The 24,795-nt window shown below is 39.8% G+C and overlaps 2 protein-coding genes across 2 annotated transcripts in view; one reads left to right on the forward strand and one right to left on the reverse strand.

The window, feature by feature from the left end:
* Positions 1–24,795, reverse strand: part of IQGAP2 (IQ motif containing GTPase activating protein 2) — a 105,773-nt gene that overhangs the window by 51,213 nt on the left and 29,765 nt on the right. Inside the window, exons 8-13 of the mRNA XM_065407024.1 lie at positions 23,423–23,586; positions 22,615–22,775; positions 19,350–19,474; positions 16,677–16,840; positions 7,879–7,969; positions 942–944 (exon numbers count right to left, since the gene is read on the reverse strand). Coding sequence (XP_065263096.1) covers positions 942–944; positions 7,879–7,969; positions 16,677–16,840; positions 19,350–19,474; positions 22,615–22,775; positions 23,423–23,586 — 708 coding nt within the window. The remainder of the gene's footprint in view (positions 1–941; positions 945–7,878; positions 7,970–16,676; positions 16,841–19,349; positions 19,475–22,614; positions 22,776–23,422; positions 23,587–24,795) is intronic.
* On the forward strand, positions 11,151–14,185 carry F2RL2 (coagulation factor II thrombin receptor like 2). The gene is made up of 2 exons (XM_065407025.1): positions 11,151–11,214; positions 13,095–14,185. The coding sequence occupies exons 1-2, from the start codon at positions 11,151–11,153 to the stop codon at positions 14,183–14,185; spliced, it is 1,155 nt and encodes a 384-aa protein (XP_065263097.1).

Here is a 24,795-nt window from a genome sequence, read left to right on the forward strand (position 1 = left end):
TGCCTTGGTATGACAGGTAGCTGAGGCAGTTATACCATACTTTGCGACTGGCCCTCCTGCACCTAGCTCTAGCACATTGACAGTGGGGCTTCTTCTGAAGAAATGACTCTGAACATAGAGCTGCTGCTGCTCCAACTCTTTTTTTTTTTTTTTTTGGTTCTAAAGAGTTCTCCTCTCAGGGACTGTGTTTTCATGGTAAGACTATACTAAACAGCAAAACTTACTAATTCGAGGACAGCAAAAAAGTAGATTCCCAGGTATACCCCTCAGTTCCTGTAGTATTTAGAATCTCAAATACTGGACTAGTCACCACCAGTGTTTCCCCGACCCTTCAACTGGCTCAGATACACAAAATGCAGCAGTCCTGTCACAGAATGAAACTGAACCTTTAAGAGGGCCAAAGATCAGCTCACTCCTGTGATGTGGACTCTCCCAAAACACAGGATTTCTGTGGCTGCTAGCAATGCATGCAAGGTATAAAAGACCTGCTTTGCTAGTTCATGTCATAGGAGCAAAGTGAACTGTGACGCAAGCTCGCCCTGTGACTCTCCCACTCACAAAAACAGAATAAAATGGCTTAAACGCAAGTCAGTCCAAGCACCTGAAGAAGTGTGGTGTGAATAGTAAAACTCATTCCAACATTCTGCAAATGTGTCAATTTTTATGGATATACAGATTTTTAAAAAGAGAATGCACAAGTTCCACAAAGTTTTTTGTGAATGTGGAAAGTTTCACGTGAGATGTCATGTTTGTCAAAATTACACCATGAAATCAAAATATTTTTACTACTACTCTCTCATCTATGTGGAAATCTTTAAACAAATCTCAAAAATAAGCTTACAGGAAGCTCAAGACTTCCTAATGAAACAGGCATTTTTTAGTTCGTCACGTCTCTCAGTTCATTCTTTGATTTTATGCAGTTATCGACATCCTCCTTCCACCCCCTCTTCAAAAATAGATTCCTTTTCTACATAAATCCCTTTTACTGAAATTGTGTCAAACACTTCAGTTAATTTTTGTTCAAAACAATGGCTAACATGACACTTTTAGTTTGCCTTTATTTTTGCATGCACTGTTCTTCAATTTGTTTGCCTTCTTAAAAAAGCCTCCCTGAGTTTTATGGGTCAATATGAAAATTCTCAACGTGATTATAAGAAAATAGAGTTCAAGTCTAGACCATTTGATCTTAGTGTGTGTTAGCATCTTCAAACAAAGCACACTTGCTCTAAAAGGGTCACATTCCTTGTGGGAAATTTGTAAACCCAACATTTCTCATCTGAAAATTGATGACACTGAGTTGCCTTGGCAGGATATGGATATTATTTGTTCCACTGACTTCTTTTGTTCCATGCTGAGCAGTGGCTTTAATATGACTTTTTTTTTTTTCTTAAAAAAGGTTGCATTTGTTTGTGACTTGCTAAAAAAAAAATTGTATTGCTTGAAAACCCTGCTTTTTTGAATGCTAAAGCTCAAGAATATTCATGGTATGTATTTAATACAAACATGGTGCCATAAATAAAACAGACTATGAAAAAGTCTATTATTGCATCTTTTTACTGGTACCCACATAGTCCCAGCCTTGCTTAGTCAGATTTCTTATTGCATAGTAATACCTCTAGTATTATCTAGCAATGTGATACAATGTTTGTTGGAAATTAGCAGGGAACAAACTATATAACCTTTAGAATGTCAATATTTATATTGCTCCTAAATGAGTAAACACAATCTTGTCTATTCCAGTCTCATTCTCTAATATTTGCTTATCTTTATTTACAATTTTAAAGATCTGTATTTTTTTTTGTGCACAGATTTTCCTTCATGTTTCTCATGCCTTGGCCTCACAGTTTCATTAAAAGCACTTATTCTCATCAAAGGAGACATTAGAATTCCCAAGTGCAAAAATGTTCAATGTGGGTAAATACATGCATTTGAGCCTTCTCAGACAATAAAAGCCATATGCTTTTCACAGATGTTTGATCTGTTAAGGTTTCCTCCAAAGGTTTTAAGCACATCTGATTGATTAAATCAAGGCACTAGGTTCAGTTAATCTTAAAAACAATAGCAGCATCAAATTCAGCAACATTAAAGAGCTACGCATCTTCAGTAGCTAGCCATATATGTTCAATACTACGAAGGTTTGTTTTATTCTACACTCTCAACATCCAAGGAACATTTTAATTTAACACAGTAGGTTGATCTCTAGCAAACAAAATACAACTTCTGAAAGTGGAATCGAAAAAATGTAGTAATGGCAAAACATTTGATGACCACGTATCAGCGGTAATTACAGTAAAAACTGTTTTATCCGGCATGTTGGGAGAATGGGGAGTGCCAGTAAGTGAAAAATACCAGTTAACTAAGAGGGTGGGAGTGTGGGTGCGGGAGGGGATGTGGGGCTGGCGCATGGGAGAGGGTGTGGAGCATGGGCTCTGGGAGGGTGTTTGGATGGGGCGGGGGGGCGGCGCTCAGGGCAGCAGGTTGGGTTGCAAAGTTCCGGATCCAAGAGGTGCTCACCTCAGGCGGCTCCCTGCAAGCGGCAACCTATCCCGGCTGGTCCTAGGTGGAGGCGTGGCAGGTGGCTCCGCGCGATGCCTCTGCCCCGCTCGCTAGCTCCACAGCTTCCACTGGCTGGGAATCACGGCCAATGGAAGCTGTAGGAGCAGTGCCTGCAGGCGCAGACAGCGCGCAGAGCCACCTGCTGAGCCTCCGCCTAGGAGTCGCCTGAGGTGAGCGCCCCCCAGATCCAGCACCCCACACCTCAACCTGCTGCCCCCACCCTCCTCCTGCACTGAAACTCCCTCCCAGAACCCATGTGCCACATCCGCTCCCGCACCCCAACCCCTTGCCAGCCCTGTTCCAACCTGACAATAAACCAGAATTTCAAAGAAGATCAGAAATGCTGGTTTATAGAGCTTTCTGGTTGGTGATGTGCTGGATAAAACAGCTTTTACTGTATATTGTTGCCAATTAAAATTTACAGGATTCCTATTCTAAAACTTTTACTGGTTGATCCTCTGCTTGGACTGGAAGCAAATTCCCAGGCATGTACAGCAATGGAATGAAGGACTAGTTTAAAGCTCATTTTTTCCCTCTCAAGTAAGGAACAGCAGGTCAAGCTGGGGGCTTTGACTGCTAGTGATATCATTTCCAGGTCCCAAGACAGGCTGAAGGTAAAAGAAAGCTACTTTAGCATTTCAGATAAGGACAGGGTAATTTACAATTTCATTTATACATTTTAGTTTGTAAATTCCTGTATATAAGAGTTTAGTAATCTATTATTCTTTCTTGCTTAGCTCAATGCTCCATTCTCATTATTATATATAGTTGATCAGCATTGTATATGGTTTGATCTTTTCTGTTGACTGGGGAAGGCTGCTTTATTTGAATAAGTAACAATATACAAGGGGTAGAGGAAAAACGGTTACCTACCTTTTCGTAACTGTTGCTCTTCGAGATGTGATGCTCATGTTCATTCCATTCTAGGTATGTGCACACCCACAGCACAATTGTTGGAATTTTTTGCCTCAGCAGTATCCATAGGGCTGGCAACTTCTTGCTGGCAACTCCAATAGAGGGGTAGGAGGGCAGGTAATAGAATGGACATAAGCAACACACCTTGAAGAACAGTAGTTACGAAAAGGTAGGTAACAAGTGCTTGTTCGTGTCAATTCCATTCAAAGGGTATGTCTACACTACAGGATTAATCCGAATTAATATAATTCGAATTTAGGAAACCGATTTTATAAATTCGAATGTATTCGGCCACACTAGGCACCATTAATTCGGTGGTGTGCGTCCAAGCTACTGTAGTAGCATCGATTTCCAGAGCGTTGCATTGTGGGTAGCCAATAACATCTAATTGCCAATAACATCGAATTGCGGCCACACTAACCTTAATTCGGATTAACAATACCGATTTTGACGCTACTCCTCTCGTCGAGGCTCTTTAATTCGAATTAAATGGCTTCGTTGTGTGGACGGGTCAAGCGTTAATTCGAATTAAAGCAGCTAAATCCGAATTAAAGTCGTAGTGTAGACCAGGCCTAAGTGACTCACAAGCAGTATTTCTGGAGGTAGGCTTGGAGTTCCCGGTTGTGTGGCTTGCAGTACTGCTCTACCGAAGGCAGCATCGTCCCGGGCTTGCTGGGTGATCGCATAATGGAACGTGAACGTATGGATGGATGACCAGGTCATGGCCCTGCAGATATCTTGAATCGGCACATGGGCCAGGAAGGCAGCCGACGAGGCTTGTGCCCTTGTTGAATGGGTGGTTACAATTGCTGGCGGTTGCACTTTTGCCTATTCATAGCAAAAATGGATACAGGCAGTGATCCATAATGAAATTCTCTGGGTGGACACAGGAAGGCCATTCATCCTGTCTGCCACCACGATGAAGAGCTCTGTCAATTTACGGAACGTCTTAGTCCTTTCAATATAAAAGGCTAGCGCTCTCCTGACATCCAGAGAGTGTAGTCTGCATTCATCTGATTTATGAAGTTTTGGAAAGAAGACCGGTAAATAAATGTCGGTATGAAACTGCGAAACTACCTTGGGCAGGAAAACTGGGTGCGGCCGCAGCTGAACCTTGTCCTTGTAGGATACCGTGTAGAGTGGCTATGAGGGGAGCACTCTAATCTCAGAGACCCTATGAGTGGATGTTATCGCCACCAAAAATGACACCTTCCATGAGAGCAGAAGGGAACAAGAGGCCAATGGCACTGTCTCCTGCCCATGGCAATCAGCTGGCTTGCGGTGTTCGGGAGGCAGGGGAGGGAGGGGGAGCTTGCGCGCCGAGTCCTCACTCCTTCCCCCTCCCTCCTGAATGCCGCAAGCCAGCTGATTGCCGCGGGCAGAAAGCAGGAGGAGGAGGGGGAGGCGCTGATCCGCGGGGTCTGCCGGCGGGCGGGAGGCGCTGGAGGGGGGCGTAGGGGAGCTGATGGGGGGCTGCCAGATGTGGACAAAGCAAGCAGCCATATGACGTTATAGTGAAGCATTGCACAACTTTAAATGGAGAACGTTCTGTAATTGAGCAGGGACTTAAGATCGAAACAACATTAAGCGAAAGGACGTTAAGTGGGGAGTTACTGTACTGCTAAGGCAAAAAATTCCAACAACTGTGCAAGTGGGCGCGCACACACTAGAACAGAATCAACATGAGCAAGCACTCGAAGAACAGAGTAATACAAAGTATTTCAAAGCAAGTTACTCTATTCTAAACTGATTGAGACATGAACATAGTATAGTTAAAAAGAAATAAGTGGGAATAGCAGCAAAATCCAAATTTTACAGATACAGATGAAAGAATGCCCCACAAATTGCACTGTGTGGCCAGTTGACAGAGATTAGAAATAACCTGAAATGTGACTGAAAATAATTTTTCATAAGGCAAATGACACTTAAGCTTTCCATAGTACTTGAAAGTGGACTTTGTGGAGAAAACTTAAGAAAAAGCAGGAGGAAGTCTATCAAAATATTTAGAAGTTATTCTTTTGATACACTCAGTATTAAAATTAAAGTAATGAGCTAAACTGAGCTAGTATATGAAAGCTTTAGATACAGTACTTCTATCAACCACAAAAGTACAGAACAAATCAGAATAAATTAAGCCTTTCTATGATGTCAGTGAAAATAGTGCAAGCATTAGGTAAAAATATTAATTAAAACTATCTAAATATATGAAAGCTTACACCCTAAAATGCCATTTAAGTCTCTTAGGCTAGAGGAAGTTTGAATGTAAGGGATTTACTGTGCCAAATAGTGACCAAAGTGCATTTCACATTACCAAGAGATTCAAGCTTTAATTAAAAAAAAAAAAAAAGCTTTTGTCAGCACATTCTGTACATTCAGGAATAAAACAGTAAATAAAGAGCCCCCTCCTCAAGACATTTCTCACACAGCATTTCCATATGCTCTTGTTTTCAGTTGAGTCTTTCACTACTGTGCAGCATTCTCGATTTGGAATTCCTACACAAGTTTGCACATGTACAGTAACTCCCCACTTAACGTCCTCTCGCTTAACGTTGTTTCGATCTTACGTCCCTGCTCAATTACAGAACATGCTCCATTTAAAAGTTGTGCAATGGTTCGCTATAACGTCGTTTGGCTGCCTGCTTTGTCCACAGCTGGCAGCCCCCCTATCAGCTCCCCTACGCCCCCCCCCAGCGCCTCCCGCCCACTGACAGACCCCGCGGATCAGTGCCTTCCCCGTCCTCCCCCCCCACCTGCTCGTGGCAATCAGCTGGCTTGCGGCATTCAGGAGGGAGGGGGTTGGAGCGAGGACTCGGCGCGCAGACTCCTCCCTCCCCTGCCTCCCGAACGCCGCAAACCAGCTGATTGCCGTGGGCGGGGAGGAGGGGGGAAGTTGCGCGCCATGTCCTCGCTCCTCCCCCCTCCCTCCTGCCCCCTGAATGCTGCAAGCCAGCTGATTGCCACGGGAGGAAGAAGCAGGGAGGAGCGAGGACACGGCGCGCCTCCCCCACTCTCCCCTGCCTCCTGCCCGTGGCAATCAGCTGGCTTGTGGCCTTCAAGGGGCAAGGGAAGGAGGGGGGAGCCTGCACTCAGTGTCCTCGCTCCTCTCCCCTCCCTCCTGCCTCCTGAACGCTGCAAGCCAACTGATTGTCGTGGGCAGGAGAGGAGCGAGGACGCGGCGTGTGGAGTAAAGGGGGAGGGGGGGGAAAAGAAGAAGCAGGTTAAGGGTGGGGGCTTGGGGGAAAAGGGTGGCGTGGGCGGGCGGAGGATTGAGCCCCCCACCCCTGGTGCTTGCAGAATAGGGGAAGCTGCCGCCATGCAACGTGCTTCTCCCAGCCTACAGCACCTTCAGCCTCCTTGCCTGCCTCATTGTCTCCAGTGCCAGTGGGCTGTGCCTGTGTGGGGTAAGGCGAGGGCACCTCCCAAATATAGTACTGTACTGTATGGCAAAAAAAATTTCCCTGGAACCTAACCCCCCTCATTTACATTCATTCTTATGGGGAAATTGGATTCGCTTAACATCGTTTCACTTAAAGTCGCATTTTTCAGGAACATAACTACAACGTTAAGTGAGGAGTTACTGTATTTATAAATCCTTCAGATTTGTTTGTACTCTGTCTTCTAAAAAGTTTTGACATTATACATACGCTGGGTTCAATAGGATAACCAACTTTTCTTATGCTACTATCTTCTTACAGATTTAAAGCAAACTGGTGCATTATGAATTGGAATAATCGTCATTTTGCTGCAAAAAAAAACAAAATCACTTTTTTTTTTTTTTTTTTTAAGTACTTTGCAAAATTAAGGGCATGTGACTAAGTTGGAGTATTTAATGGCATTTGTTAAGAGGCGTTGTTATGAAATAAGAAATCTGACTAACCAAGACTGTAACCATGTAGGAATTCAGTCTTGCAACATAGGTCAGGACTTAGACTTATACACAGGACTCCTTTCAAATGTTTTCTATTACCACATAGAAACTTGTCAAACAAGCAAAATCTCTTATATGAAATGCTTCACTTGTCTCATTCCCTCCTTGAATCTCTTTTCATATCTATGCAAGGGAGATTTATTAATATACTGTATTTCATCAGCTCTGTGAAAATGTATTAGCATTTGAAATCTTTGCTCTTCTATTACCTTGGGTAATACTGATTTCCAAAATTACTAAGACAGACACAAGGACAACTGTTTTAGATAGATGTAATTACATTATTTTACATTTAATTCTTATTTTAATCATACTCAATCTTACTGTAATGAAAAAAATATATTGTTTCCTAAAAATAATTAACTGTAACTTAACCTAGCCAACATATTGAAGTGTACATGAATAAAAAGAGTTCAAAATCTCATCTTTCTTTATCCTGAAAAAATGGTATTTCAATGTAGATTCAGGTTGATACTTACAATTTGCTGCTTTTTCTATATTCCTATTAGCATCATTGATTCCTTTTTGTATCTCATCTAGCCAGAGAACTGCGGACTCATCATGACATTCCTGGGAGAGAGGAATGGAGAAATACTTATACATAAAATACAGTAAGTCAAACTCAGTCTGAAAACACACATTATTAAAGCTTCAGTAGACAGAAAGCCCTTCTGAAAGCCTGAGGACACTAAACCTAATTTGACTATATGAACCTAGCAATGAACAAATAAAAATCACAGAAAAAAAGCTAACATTTAGATAACACACTTTTCTTCAGCACAGTAAGTGTATGTTCACCAAAATGCAAAATTCCATTTAACATGTGAAAGCTTGGATAGTAGGTTTATTCTACTGAAGACAGATGTAGATTTCTGAACAGAGTTAATTTAGCGACAGTTCAATTTCCATAATTCACCAGTAAAAAGAGGAAAAGGAGCATTCAGATAGCAATATGATTCCCCAAGGACATAGCATAAATCCAATAGAAGGTTACAAACAATTAACTTTTCTTTCAAAGCTCTTCATTGGAAATCATGCATATGTACAGACAAGTAAAAAGACATCAGAAGTATCAGTATGAACTTTCCCACAGAAAGATAGCTCAGATTTAGTAATGCAAAGATTGCTTTAATTCCTGAATTTTTTGAATCATGAAGTACATACCAGGGCAGGTGTTATTTTTATTGGATAACTACCGACTATCGAATTTTACCTCATACGCAATACAAGCCAAATTTTCAAAAACAGCTTCTTGTGTGTGCCCCCAATTTGCAGTCCAAAATAAGGCATTTGAAAGTTTAAGTGCCTAAATATACAGACAAACTGAAGTAAATAACTGCAGGCATGATTTAATACACAGAATTGTGAGCACAAAAGAAGAGACCCTAGCAAGGTCAGACTGAAGTTAAGCTCAATTAAGGTGTTTCTAGTGCATTCATCACTGAAATAACTGTGCACCAGAAATCTGGGATTTTGTTTTCCACCCCCAATCTCAAAGAATGGCACAATTTCTAGCATGCAAATCTTAAATTAATGCCTGGGATATCAGAGAAGAAGTAAAGCCAGAGGACACTGCTGCCAAAAACCAATTTAAAAATGCTAGATGCTATCAGAGGGAAGACTGATTTAGGAGGTACTTAAATGGTCTCATTCAGTGTTCAGGAATCAAAGTCCACACCCATTAACAACTAGCTGGAAAGCAATGTTACAGTGTCAGCAGTTGGCTGGGAGGACAGTCAACTTCTCACTGCAGAAGTAAATTGCTTCCATTGCTTAATGAAGATATAAATGGTAATGGTAACTGCTAATAAGAAACTGAAAAAATTTCATATAACACAGGGAGACTTTCTATAGAGAAAGACAAAAGTACAAGAGTTACATTAGATTATGAAACCCATAAATGTCACTTTAGCAAAGATACAAAATTGTACAAATACATGCCTACAAAAAATGAAAGTTAGGAAGATGTCACATAGGAGTGGAATGCTAAGTTAGCCTAGTCATGTGTGGTGAACCAGCTTGATGGTGGAGCTCAGTGTTTTAACTTATTTTATTTCAGGCCAAAACCCAAATGAATCTGTACTTTGCAGATGTAATGGTAATGAGAGGAGAGAGGATGTGTAAAAGCTCTTTCATTAGAAAAGCGGAACAGATATTTGTGTGGTAAGTGTGATAAGAATGTATCTATCCATGCACAACACATGTATGTTTTTGATCAACATTTACACATGAATTTTCTTATAGTAAACTGCATTTGATCCCAATTAGAACAGTGGGGAAGAGTACAAATTGATGCAGAAATAGCATTTGTGAACACAATTTGCATTTCAGGTCACTTTTCCAACACTTTTGAGCCTTAAACAGCAGGAACAAAAAGTCAACCCCTATTTTTAAGTTAGTGTAATTTTTCTCTGTCCCTCTCCTCCCCAAGTTTGCTATGAGGATTTACAGAGGAAACAACTGTAAGCTTCCAGAATGCATTACTGTTTGCTTATTTTCTTATAAAACTACAATACAACAGTCTCACATTAGTCTCAGAATATTTTAATTCTGGCATCCGGTTCAAAGATCTTCCATCTAAACAATAAACTTTTAATTAAAACTCAAAATACACTTCACTTCCTACCAAACTGTCAAGTTAGGCACAAGCTATGCATGAGGACAAAGATTTCAGAACAGAAATGCCTTACAAGTATGATCACAATCAGCTATACCTCAGACTCATTGTGAGGTGTATGTTGCAGCTATTACAAATCAAAATTACATTGTTCAGAGTATCATTAAAGGGTGAGTCACTAAACTTCAGCTGGAACCTTGGGAATGGGGAGTGAGGCATGAAATATTTTAACTCCCCAGGATCTCAGATTTTTTCAGAATTATTATAGTGCTGGTAAGCATACGGCTCTTGGGCCAGGTAATAATTTGTTATTCTAATCTTACCAGTAAGTTGGAAGCCCGTGGTGTTGTCCAGCATTTTGAAGTTGCCTGCTGGAAGCTAGTCACTCATCATGTGACACGCAGGAAGCTTTAAAAAATAATTTGTGTAACATTTCCTAAAGAGGTAGACTGGTTAGGGATAGGAACTGTTTAAACAAAGCAGATGGGACAGGACAGACAGCCTACAGACCACTGTCAATTGATAACTGATAGGCAGGTGACACGCTAGAGCAGAGCCCAGCTAGTCTGTGTGCAACAGGTTTGTATCATTGTTACCTCATCCTCCCTTCCCCACCAACACCATGCATTCGTTTCCTCTTGGAATTAATCAAGTTTGTAAGCCTTTAGGGCATGGACTTTCTTTTTACTCCATATTTGTACATATTAGCACAACAGGGCTCTGATCTTTGATTGGGGACTCGAGATGTCAAACACTTTCTGTGAATATTCTAAGCAGAAAATATTTTCTTCTGAATTTATGTACAAATTCCAACAAAGTACAGAAAGACTAAAAAACTCTTCATGTTCATGGTAAATTAGGAGTTAAATTACAGAAGTTAAAGCAATGTAATCTCTTCCATATCAGCCAGAGGTTGAAACTGAGTCATGTGTATTTACACATTCTCTAGTACAGCAATAGGGTGTGACTTCTGAAAGAACAAACTAGTTAGTTTCTATAAATCCCGTACACACAGAATGCTTCTGGATGGCAGACCTAAAACCCCAAGGTCTTTTACGCAAAAATGTGGATTTAAAAACCTTTTCAACTGAATTAAAGAGGCATTATTTTTCCAACTGGATTTAACTTGCAACAATGAAAACATTGGTCTTAATTATAACTGGATTGTTGTCTCTGTCCTCAAGTCTACGGCAAAGAGGTAAGCCCTCTGGTTCTAGATGTATTTTATATTATCTGTATATTTCAGCTGGTACCATGAGCCTTGTGCTTATCTTTTAGATGCTTTTATCAGCAGGCTGATACACCGCATACAAAGTCTCAGCTGAGACAGATTTTGATTGCTCTATTTCAGTTATCTTGAATTTCTCCTCACAGTGGCCCTTGATAGTTTTGCTAATTGACAAAAGGCAATTGTTTTTGTGTTTACTGAAATGTGATTTCCCGCATAACCCACTTCCCCTACAGTACTTGTTCCTACAGTACTGAATTTGTGGGATCACACCTTCGGTGTAGAAAGAGGGCATCATAAATACAGGATTAACACTTCACAGAAGGTACCACTTGGGAAAGTCACCATTCCAAAACATTGGGCCCAGAGTCTCACTGGAGTTTGTGAGAAAAACACAATGATTTCAGTGGGAGCAGAACTAGGCATTTTCTATGAAGATTAATTGTTTTTGTATTTATTTATTTTAAAAATGCTCTGATACACCAGTCTCTTTAAAGGGCAGTCATGCCCAGAGATGTGACTAAAAATAGCATAGTCTTACTCAAATCTGCTACCTATGCGTACTCTGTCATGGCGGCAATGCCTGCATCTAATTGTTATTTCCTGTATTTTTTTATCCAGAAGAAATTAGTTATGTCACGTTAGGACAAAAAGACTAGGATTCAAAGATTCAAACAGGACTGCTCTACATCTTACAGTTTGTTCAGAATTCTGGAGCTAGGATTCTAATTATATATTATACAAATAGCAAAAACTTTATTATGGCTACAAGATACAAGTGAAAGACGTTATATAGGTGCAAAGAAGGATTATTGTTTTGCACACTTTTTGTTTTGAACACTTTTGGTACTAGCACATCTTTACAAAATTCTGTGCTAAGCCTTATCAGGATTGTTGACATTAGGAGAAGAGGCTAAATATGCTCATTAATCTTTGACTAAATAGTAAGAGAATGTTTACTTTAGTGACGATAACCACAGAGTGGAACTGAAGCGGATAGATTTGCCAGCTGTAGAATCAGAAATAAAACACAGATGATCAGCCCCATGCTCAGTACTTAAGACTATAGCTGCCCTGCCCCATAACAATGGAGAGTAGTAGCTATATCATTGCTTCTTCATGCTAACAGGAGGGAATCTGGTTTGCTGTCTGAGCCAAGAGGTAAAGAGCCAGTGTGGCTAGCTTTTTTTTTTATTTTTATTTTTAAAAAGAGGGTGGGGACAAGACTCTTGGTGTTTGAATACCATATAAGGAAGATTTTTATACGTAAAGATAAAGGGCAAACATTTCTACATACAGTTCTAATTTGAAAAATGCGTATGTAAAAATGGCACCATCTTATTCAACATATTTACCTTTTACACAGTCATATGTGCTTGCTTAAGTGACAAAAGTTTTAGTGCTTATTATTCCTGTTTGCACTGCTGAGCCAACAGTTGAGGGCATGTGAATCAACAATTATATTCTCTCTTTGTACATCAGCATGGTTTATCAATTTCAAGAAGTTACACCTGTGAAAATCCACTAAAGACAATGATGTTGCACAGATGTCATAAGCATAATCCTGCCATAAAAAACTGATTATTCTTAAAACAGAAAGAATACAGCTTGATCAAGTCCAGCTGAGTATTCAGGGCTGAGAGTCCATTTCTAAATAAAATTATGAGGGGTTTGCCATACCACATGTGATACAGAAATCAGAGACAACACAGTACACCACAATGCCATTTTTATAGAATCATTCTTCCGATTAGAGCTGCACTAATTTATCTCAGAAAAAAGGTATACATCATGACTCTGTCCAGAGTACATATCTTATGATTTAGCTATTTTCTTTTTTTAAATCTTAGATTCTAAACATGGTGATAACAGCTCCGGAAGTCAAGATGTGCCTGATATTAAGACCTTCCGTGGAATGCCACAAGGCACTTATGATTATATTCCCCCTTCTGATATAGAAGGCTGGACAAAGACTGTTCACAACAAAGAACACAAATGCTCTTCAGGGAAGTCAAATGGCTCAATACTGAAAGTTAACAATACCACAATGGAGTACCTTAGTAGTTCTTTGAGCACCAAACTAGTACCTGCAACATATATTCTTGTAGTTTTATTAGGTGTGCCATCAAATGCCATCACTCTGTGGATGCTGTTTTTCAGAATCAGATCTGTTTGTACTGCCATCTTCTATACAAATTTAGCCATTTCAGATTTTCTATTCTGTATCATACTGCCATTCAAGATAGCATACCATCTCAATGGAAACAACTGGATATTTGGAGAAATAATGTGCCGAACTACGACTGCCATTTTCTATGGCAATATGTATTGCTCCATTCTACTCCTCATGTGCATAAGTATCAGTCGTTATGTGGCTATTGTTCATCCGTTCACCTACAGAAGTCTGCCAAAGCGAACCTATGCAACACTAGTATGTGGAATTGTGTGGACAATTGTTTTCCTGTACATGCTGCCATTCTGCATAATGAAGCAAAGCTACTACTTGGAACAATTAAATATCTTTACCTGCCACGATGTACATAATGCCTGTGAAACTTTATCACCATTCCAATTCTACTACTTCATCTCGTTAGCAATCTTTGGATTTGTAATACCACTGACCATTATTATTTTTTGTTACATCTCAATTATCCAAACGCTCAATACTTATGAGTGGAAGTGGTTTTGGTATGTTAAAATAAGTCTCTTGATCCTTATGATTTTTGCCATCTGCTTCACACCAAGCAACATCATACTTATTGTCCATCATGTTAATTACTACTACAACAAAACAGATGGCTTGTATTTTTTCTATCTTATTGCTTTGTCTCTAAGCAGTTTAAACAGTTGCCTTGATCCATTCCTTTACTATCTGATGTCCAAAATCAGAGAGCAATCCAATGTTTATCTCACAATGGTAAAAATATCCAGGGAAGAATGAGTTTAATTAAATGTCCAACATTTATTATTTTGTGACAGATATATAAATGTCTGATAATTCATCAAAATAAAAATACACTACTCAATTAACTATTGTTTTATAAATTCTAATTGGTCTTTTTTAATGAAAAAAGAAAGCAGCAGTTCAAAAGTTTCTTCTTAAGATTTACTTGCTTCCAAATTTTATGTTAAAGAATTCTAAAAATACAGTCTTGCAATTTTATCACAAGTTTTGGTGCTGTTCTTGAAGCCACTACTCCTGATTCAGGTGAGAATCTGTTTTCATTTTAAAAAAAATATTAAGTTTCTAGCCCTCACTTCTATGGAGAAAGGTCCGAAAATGTGAATCCTAAAAACTCCAACAACAGAGGGCAAATAAGACTCGAATGGTATTTTTAAGCCAATATCACTGTTTTTGAAAACTTTGGGTTGGCTACCCTGAAAATACCTAATACCACTAACTTATGATCAATGTGGATTTCTATTTTGCCCTCTATAGAAACATTTTCACTTTTGAAGTGCAGTAAGAAGAAAAGCCATTTACAGGCTGCAGCTGTGTGCTAATTGGGCTGCAGATGGCCCACGGGTTGAGAACCACTGCACTGGAGTAATGAAAATTAGGTACAGTCCTACCTAATACTTGCAAATCAGACACTTGCTTTTAACCTCCACACCTCATCCTTAAAACTATGACAATTAAATTGGAGGCAACATCTGCTTATATGAACAGGAGCTCTTCTGGGGGCAGGGACGGTGAGTATGCTGGATTTTATTGAACTTTGGTTTTGCCAGTAAAAGGCCAAATAAAATAAAAAGTGGCTGAAGAAACTGAATATAGTCTTCGCTGTTTAAAAAGAAGACAACTTAAAATCATATCTGTCTAAAAATGTTTACCTGCCACGGTTCCAAGTTACACCCCAAATTACTGTAATTTATTAGACTGAATATATTGCGTTCTCAAATACGTACTTTTTAAAAAAAAAAATTCAATCTTTCCTTTGCAGTAATCAGTTATTTGGGTTGCTTTTTTGAGAGTTTTTCACAGAGCAAAAGGAGAGAAAAAGCACATTTAAAGTAGCAGAGAAAGGACTGCAGAAAGCAAGAAAAGATGCTGCGGCAATCGATCCATTGTGGGGTTGATTTAGCGGGTCCAGTGAAGACCTGCTAAATTGACCACCGATCGCTCTCCCATCGACTCTGGTAGTCCACCAGAACGAGAAGCATAAGGTAAGTTGACAGGAGAGTTTCTCGTGTAGACACTGCAGTAAGTCGACCTAAGCTACGTCAACTCCAGCTATGTTATTCATGTAGCTAGAGTTGTGTAACTTAGGTCGACTTAACCCCCAGTGAAGACCTGCCCATAGAAGGGGGACAGCAGGGCAACTGTAAGTACTTGGAAACTACATTCAGTGCCTTTTTAAGCTGACTAAGTTTCAAGCTGAATACTCTTTAAAATTTCTTGTCCTGAACTATGATGAAGTTTGTTTTTAATCAGAGTACCACCATAATTTATAAGAATTGGGAAAAGTGAAAGGTTTACTTCAAAAGCCAATACAGCTTCCATAAAACGTTAAGACCTCCCCTCATTGTAGTTACTGCAGATGACCAGATAGAGTATTTATATATGCTGCTATAAACTAAGTACCATGCAGCGAAAGCGCCCATAATTTAGCTTAGGAATGTACAGCAGGATTGTTAGACATAGAATACTTGAGAATACATTTTAAACACTTTGCCAAAAGCTATAGTTAATCTTGTGTTCAATTACATTCTGAAAGCAGTTATGCTCATCTGTTTACAATTCCTAAAACTCTGATGCTAGCCAAGGCACAGCTTTATATGGAAACCGACATTTGTATCCTGCTAAGATGGTTTACCCTAAGTAGCATATCAGAAAGAATCAACAAGCTGTAATATTATGACCAAACAACAACAACAAAAGGATGGTGTCAAAGTTAAAGGGATCATAAAGACCATCAAAAACCCAAGCAATTTTAAGCAATGTGAGGATTTAGGAAGGAGTAATTTCCAGGAATTTCTTTTGAAAAAACTGTCAATGCTTCAAACCTCCCATTAGTGACAAAAGCCCCAGCTTTCCTTCTAGCTGTGAAATACCCATCCATTCCTAATCCCAGAAACAAGAGGCCAGATCTCCTGCTCAGCTCAGATAACCGCTTCAGCACAATTATGGCATAAATACCACATTCTTAAATATTTGAAGTGACCATGACAGGATTAGATAAACTAGGACACATCACATGCACAATGACAAGCATGCACAACTGATTTTATCCTCCCCAGCTCCCATTCACACTAAAAGTTTCAGAGGGAGGTGGAATTACTTGGTGCTCAGATAACATTTTAATTGGCACAGGAGAGAGAGACAGACACCACAACCACTGCAAATATAGTGGTGGTGGTGTTGGGGAACATACATTCAGGTTTGGCAATTAATAAACTGACAAGTATCAATGAGTCAATTGAGGTTCTACCTTGCATTTCTGCACTTTGGCATAGTGCAGAACATCTTGATAATGCCTTGCATTTGTTGGGTTCACATCGTGCAATTTGACTGTAGGCAACAGCAGTGTTTCTAGAGTTTTCCCAGGATTGCCTTGGTCAATAGCTTCATTAATGTAGCTAACCGCAACAATTCCTAAGAAAGAAAAAAGGGAAATTAACATTTAACAGAAAAAGCCCAGCCACATATCAGGTTTATTCAAAAAAGGATAGTGTCATAAATGAGTAAGTGTGAACATCAAGTTACGGTAAGCAGCAGCAGCAAATTCTAAAGTCTTTCTTCTCAGATATTGGCAGTTCATGCCAAGCCAGCCAGTGAGACCAGATTTTTCCTCCTCTGACAGCCAATTGTTTAACTGAATCTGATTAAAAAACAAAACAAAACAAAAAAAAACCCCATATCCTTTTCTAAAAAGGAAAAATTTCCCCATTTTGTTCTACAGTAGGATGATCCATATACATCTCTTCAAACAAACGGATTCAACACCTGAGTGTAAAGGTCTGGGCTTGTTTACGTTGCAGTGCTCAAGTAATCATTCTGAAGTGATTTTCATGTCTGACTATTCCAAATAATTTAACATATTAGTTTTTCTAATACACCTACATATTCTGACCTCTGAACTTATGGAGATTATATCATCTTTTCAAGTCATCAACATCACCACTTTAACATCACGGAACAATTTATCTGGAACGTGCATGTAAGTCAAAATTCTCAAACTTGGCTGCCTAAAGGAAAAATACCTTAATTTTGAAAACTGCTGCACACTCCTAGCTCCCACTGAATTCACCGAACTATGGGGTACGCAGCAGTTCTGAGAAAAGTGGTCCAATTTTTTTTTTTTTTAAATGTATTTAGGTAGCTATCTTTGACAACTCAGTTTAGAAATTATGACCCTAGTTAACAGAAAGCACTGAAACACACTGTCCTGAGGGCATAGAACCCCGCTACACCAAGTCTGTGAGTGAGTATAAATTCTTGCGGATTGCTTTGCCATCACCTGTGACAGTGTGCATTCCAGTTGGTGGCTGCCTGGGATCTGTTGAGGTTTTTCCATAGTGTGTATATAAAACTGAACTGGTGAGGTCATAGTTATGTGACCTCACAAGGCCATAACCTCTTAGGAGACTGGCTATTCCTCAGGTGGATGTAAGCTGGGTTTTTTATGACAACCATGGGGGCACTACCAGTGAAGAAAGGGAATTTCTGTGCACTGGGAAGCAGGGCCTGATTTAGATGCAGCAAGTTTCAGAATGCTCTGTTGGTACTATGTACAGTTCCAAGCAGAGCTGCCCCCTGCCAGGGGGCAATAGTAGACCAATGCAATCTGAAAACAGCTACTATTCGTTAAGACTAAAGTTGCTAACATGAGGCCCAAGTTTGAGACACTGAGCACCTCAAGTTTGATGGACTTAAAGCAGCAGTGCATGTGCTTAACAGCCTCCCCCCCAAAAATCAATCTGATCATGTAAAAAGGCAGACGATTTTAGTTACTGACAACTGCTCTGTTTGCTGAACACTACCCTTCTTTGCTGAAGTGTACACATCACAGCTTGATGTTTTGTCAAAAAGACCATGCTGAAAAAAGCATTTGTCTAGCAGCAAAGGGGTTACACCAACCAAAACTCAATTCCCTAACATTTTTAAAGTCCAAATATTTGAAACCCACTTAAGAAACATGCACTATTTTTCAATCTGGAAACGTTTTAAGGCATACATTGCTAGATAATAATTTAGGATAAGCACAATGAGCTGCTCTCTAGATTACAAACCCCATTTTATTTTTTAAAGGAGAGCAGGAAAAGAATTGCTTTTGACACAGTTATGTACTGACTGCCTCCAGTAAGGATTATGTGAGGGATATTCAACACAGAAAGTGTGTAAAATGCCAACCGCTACCACCTTTCCCCCTCCCATCTGAAACTCTTCTTGTACTTAACTTAATCAGTGAAGTCCCAAAATGAGATTAAGTACCAGAATTATTGGCCCAATATGAATACAGATGAATAGAAGTCTTATTGCCTCCGCTAGAACTATGGCATTTGTGATGTCAGAGAAGTGATGTAGTCAGGGACCCCTTCAGTGAATCAGGAAATACCAAGAGGATTTCAGAGAGGTGAAAAAGGATTTAAAGGAGTAATGCCAGTAACTACTGCATTGAATGCTCCCTTCTCGAGTCAACACTTAGCAGGGGCATTCAGCACAGAAGTCTTTGCTCAATTTTGTTTAAAATGATAACTGTTTTAGTCCTCCTCTCTAGAATTATCATCAAGATACTATGCTGGGGAACAGGAATTACTAATTCCAAATCTACTTAGGAAAAAAAGCAAAAATCTTTGTTATAGGACAAAATACAAATCTCTATTGCCTACTACGAAATAGAAACTCAATTATATTTATAGCACCACATTTTATTATGGTGTCTGATACACATCTGTTCTCATTTTTAATTGCAGCTACCACAATTTCATACTGAAAATATTAGGAAAACAATTAGTGGTTTTTGTTTTTGGCTGTCTAATTGCAATTTTACCACTAAAAATAAAAAGCATCTCTATGTGGCAAGCCAGCACTCCATAAACCTCCAGCAAGTGCTCCAGGGACCACAGTAACCTCTGCCTCTGACAAAGTCAGAGTTACTTACTGTCATTTTCTTCTTGAATTTGCATATTAACCATGTCAATACAATTCTGGACATCATTCCAGCTTAAATAATCTTGTCCTTGAGATGAAGCCTCTGACTTAATAGACAAGAGTGTGTCAGCATAACTGTAGGAAGATATAAAACATAAATCATCATAAAGAGTCATTAAATGTATTGTCCATCATTTACTGTATTTATTTCATTATTTTTTTCTTACTGGATGAATGCATATGAAAGTGAAAAACTTGATTGTAAGTGTTTGCAGCCAGGCACCATGTAAACAGGCAGCATGCAAGCTGCCTTACTTGGCTCTACACATGCATTTCAGAGACTCAGATTCCAAGGGCAGAGAGGACCACTGTGATCATTGGTCTGACCTCCTGTATATCAGAGGCCACAAAACTTCCCCACAATAATTCCTAGAGCAGAGCTTTTCTAGAAACACCCAATCGTCATGTAAAAACGGTCAGTGATGGAAAATCCATCACAACCCTTGGTAAATTGTTCCAATGATTAATTACCCTCCCTGTCAAAATTTTATGCCTTATTTGCCGTTTGAATTTGCTTAGCTTCAATTTCCAGCCACTGGATTGTGGTATATGCCCATTATTAAATATTTGTTCCCTATGTAGATACTTTGTAATCAAGTCACCCCATAATCTTCTCTTTGTTTAACTAAAGAGACTGAGCTCTTTAAGTCTATCACTACAAAGCATGTTCTCTAATCCTTTAATCATTGTCCAGTCTCTTCTCTGACCCCTCTCCAGGTTCTCTCTGAACCCTCTCCAAACCCTTGAATCGTGGGCACCAAAACTAGATACAGTATTCCAGCAGTGGTTGCACCAGTGCCAAATACGGAAGTAAAAATCTCTCAACCCCTACCTGACATTCTCTTGTTTATACAGCCAAAGATTGTATTAGCTCTTTTGGCCACAGCGCCACACTGCGAGCTCATATTGTGATCTGAAATAATCCCATATCATGTCACCCCAAAGCACATTCCTTACAGTAGCTCCACACTAACAATAGGGTTATAATAGATATAAAAACATTCCAAGGATATGCAGTGTGTCAAGTAAATAATGATTTTAAGAGAAGACCAAAACATCTTCCAAGAAATTACAGAGATGTTCTTTGACATTAAAAGTTTATATTAATTCATGGCAACAGCCACGATTCCTTTTGTTTGCTTGTTTTTTAATTACACTATAGTCAAATATACTAAGGAGGTGTAGTCTTTTAAAAAAAAAATCACATCATAAAGTTAAATATCTGATATGTACAATTTAACATTTCATAGTCACTCATCCCAAAGCACTTAGTCCAGTGGTGGGCAACCTGTGGCCCATCAGGGTAATCCGCTGGCAGGATTTTTGTTTACAAGCAGCGACCAGCACGTCCCTGCGGCCCGCGCCACTTCCCACAGCTCCCAATAGCCGGGAACGGCGAACCGCGGCCACTAGCAGCTACAGGCGGACGGTCAACGTAAACAAACTGTCTCGCGGCCTGCCAGCAGATTACCCTGACGGGCCGCAGGTTTCCCACCGACTTAGTCCATCAGTGAAATTCTTCCACTTGTTGAGTGTTTTAACAGCTTGTAGCAATGCTACGCATCTTAGAACTGTAAGTGAAGAACACCACATCCAACTAAGACTGCAGGGGGTATATAAGGTAGGTAGAGTGTAATTATCAGAAGTGGAATTTGACAAGGAGTTCAGGGATAACTCATTAAGTTTTGCCAAGGCTGTTCTGAGCACATCTAATGCTTCTCCAATAACCTGCTCATGTGGGGCCCTTAATTTCTCTTCCCCATTCTGCAGCATCCACTTATGTAATTCTCCTCCCCTGCCCTCAAAACATTAATGTCTTGCTTTTGGCCACAGGGAGAGGGAGCCCTATTCTCTCCTACCTTTGCCAAGGAGAAAAAAGATCCTGGGGGTTTGGTGGGCTACGAGGGAGGACATTCAACGCAGACTCCATACCTTTCTCCTTTGGGTCATCCCCAACAGCCAATACAATACCAAGGAGGGGTTGTTAGTGAAAGATGCATGACACTACAGGCAGAAATTTTGAAGGTGTCCCTGAAACAGACAGACCCCTTAGGCAGCTCTGCAACACACCAAGTCCAGGACATAATTTCTATCTAACCGCTGGCAGCAGCCCTGTCCATGAAGGAGAGAGCAGTGCTCTACTCATTGCTAGTAGGATTTATGCACAAATTTTTTTGCTACTCTGAGGTACCCCTTTCAACTCAGAGCCCCTTGCAAGTATAGGTTCTGTAGCCTGGAAGAACCAGACCCCATTCTTGCTAAAAATGCCATGAAATTATAGATTTTTAGGGCCAAAAGGGACCATTAGGATCCTCTAGTCTGATCTGCAAAACAGAGACCACAGAATTTCATCCAGTAATTTCTATATCAAGCCCCTAACTTCTGTTTGAGCTATCTTCAATGGTCAGGATTTCTCTTTCAACTCATCTAGCAGCAGCATGTCCAGCTGCAGTGCCCAGGGAATTCCATCAAGCACAACTGTGGTGAAAAAAGTATTACCTAATGCCTCACCAACACTCCTTACTGTAGCACTGTTAGTGTTCATTGGAGGTCTCCCGTACAAGTACTGATTCAGCCTGACTGTCCTTTGCATGTGAGATATGACAGGATCAGAACACAAGGTGGTACACAGCTGTGACAAAAATCAAACACCAAAGCTACTAATCTCGAGTTTGAATTTATAACTTGAATGGAACATGAATCTACACTACCATGTTGTGCCCGAATCTACACTACCATGTTGTGCCCAGCTATTTAGCAAATAGGGTTTTTACCACATAGGCTTCTACCATTCTTAAGCAAGACAGGTTCGTTAGGATAGCCTTACTTTACATTACACACACAATATTCATTCTCAGGTCCTCTCTCAAAAATTCAGTAAGACACTAGTGACTAGCGGCTTCCAACTAAGTCCAGATATCCATTGCCACAACAGCAACTCCTCTCAGCTCATGATGTTTAGCTTCCAAGAACATTCCATCCCCCGACCTCTGTATCCTCAAACATTCAGTGATGTTTGATGGCCTATGTTTTTGCAGATGGAGCATTACAGCTGAGCATCCCTAATAGTCTCTCCTGTTAATATTGTGCAAATGTTTAGCTTGTAGCCTTTTCAACTTCATCTCACAACGCTGGAAAAATAGCTGATAATCGCCCACTCATCCCTTTGCAGAAGTCTTTGTTGCTCATTTGGACAAGACAAAATGAACTTTTACCGTTGAAAGTTTTCGTCTTCCAGATTATTGAAGCCAACGGATGGATTTCTGAGATGACTCTTTATTGCCAGGATGTCTTTGCTTCCCAAGGCCTGGTTTAGTAACACAACAGCTGACAACATTTCCACAGCAATAGACAGTTCATCATGTGCCAAATATCTCTATAGGAACATAGAATACATCAGTCATGAAGCTAAACAAGTAGGGGTAACCAGTTTTAATTCAAGTCTAGATGCCAAAAGGAGGGAGGCATGGATTTGATTTAAAACAAATATTAAAAATAGGAGGAGAAAATGTCATAGCTATAGAAATGTCAGCTTACTGTACTGTGAGTAGTAGAACTAAAACACTAGGCATTCACTATATGGCATCCCTTTCCTCAGCCTTTTTTCTTTGCTTGTCCCACATAATACAGTCCTTCCAGTCAAGCCTAGTCTAATTTTAATCAGAATGTGGACTCTCCCCCAGTCCGGCTGATCACTCTCCATAAAACACAGTCAACCTTAAGATGAGAGATAGTGTATGCAACAGCAAAAAAAGTGAAGGTCAGTCACTTTGTTTTCTTGACTGATTTAGCCTGTGCTAACTCTTGTACTGCAACAATCTGAATAGGCAAGCACTTGCATTAATATTCCTGGATTTTAATATACTACACCTCAAGGCAAGAATTAGAAGAATCTGGTATGATAAATGGTCTGATAGTTCTAAGTAACAAAACTGCAACAAATGACAATGCATCAGTATTCCTGATCCTTTATGGCTTGACTGCACACTATTGAACAGCAATTCGTAAGTTTTTCACTCTTACCACAGCATTCTGTTGCTGAAGGTTGAACAGTTCAGTCTGATAGACAGCAGCAGCAAATGGGTGAACGACAGGCAACTGGGCCTCTGGTTTCATCAGTGCAACCAATGTTTTATTAGCATCACAGTTACGAATTGCAGTATTGATATGGTCAACTGCTACAAGTTCTGGGGGAAAGTAGGAAAAAAATCCTATCAATTTTTTTGTCATCTGCCTTTTTTTTTTTAATATATATTAATGTTGTGTAGGCAAATAGTATCCCAACATTACATCATATGCTACCATTGCTCAAGAAAGCTATAGCTGTATACCTGCAAGAGATGCATATTTAAACACACTGAAACTACTTAACAGTCTTGCAAAAATGATTCCTGTTCAAAAAGCATGTGGAAGTCAACAGCTTAACGTAAGTCCATGATCAATGCATTAGACCTGAAAGATGACTTGACTAGTCCAGGGATTGCCATGTCCTCTCTATTGAGTTTGACCAATCGGTTGACCCTGGAATGTCAACCTATATTACTTTCTTTCTCTGTTTTATTTCTTCTACCTCCATTGTATTCCCATTTTCCCCCTTCTAGTAAGAGTCCAACACAGCTAGGAAGGACAAGTCTACACTTGCAGCACCAATGTGACCAACAAGATAAGCTAAGAGCAATGCCTTAATAGCCTGGTAAAAAGTTTGCCAAGTTCCATAGTGGCTCACTTGTTGTGACTGGAATTTTCCATCAGCTAAACTGAGTAAAACAGAAACAGAAGCTGCATCTTATCCTTTGCTATTCTCTCCCCTTTTTATGTGCACTTGTCTAATTTTTTTCATAAGGAAACATGACTGAATTTCAATAGCCACTGCAAGCACTGCTAACTAAAATGGTATTAAATTACTTTGTGGAAAGCCAATCTAAAAGACTGTTAAATAAGGAAAACTGTTAGTGACATTTACTGTATTCCTCCTCCTTCAATACGGGTGAAGTATATCCCTGAGTGAGCTCAGAACTAGCCTCTAAAATAAAAATAAAAACTGTGGGTTAAAACACACACCGAGGACAACACAACAGATGATGCCCAAGAGTGCTAGATCTCATCTTGTAGGCCAAAGAAACTGCAATTACTGTAACTTACAGTCCCCCTAACTGCACCAGTTACAACTTTGAAGGAGTTGATGGTCACAAACCTGCTTGAGGCTATCCTGAAGGAAACCTAACATATCCTCCAGGGAAGAGTTAAGCACTGACTTCAGTCTTGAATTTAAAAAAAATAAATTTAAAAAAATGGCCAAAATCCCAGAGAGGGAAAAAAAACTTGTAAAGTCAGCGTTTGAGTAGGATAACCAGATCTGGTTAAAAAAAAAAAAAAAAATAGGATGCCTATTCCAA

The sequence above is a fragment of the Emys orbicularis genome, chromosome 6, assembly GCF_028017835.1.
Source record: "Emys orbicularis isolate rEmyOrb1 chromosome 6, rEmyOrb1.hap1, whole genome shotgun sequence".
NCBI classification, from domain to species: Eukaryota; Metazoa; Chordata; order Testudines; family Emydidae; genus Emys; species Emys orbicularis.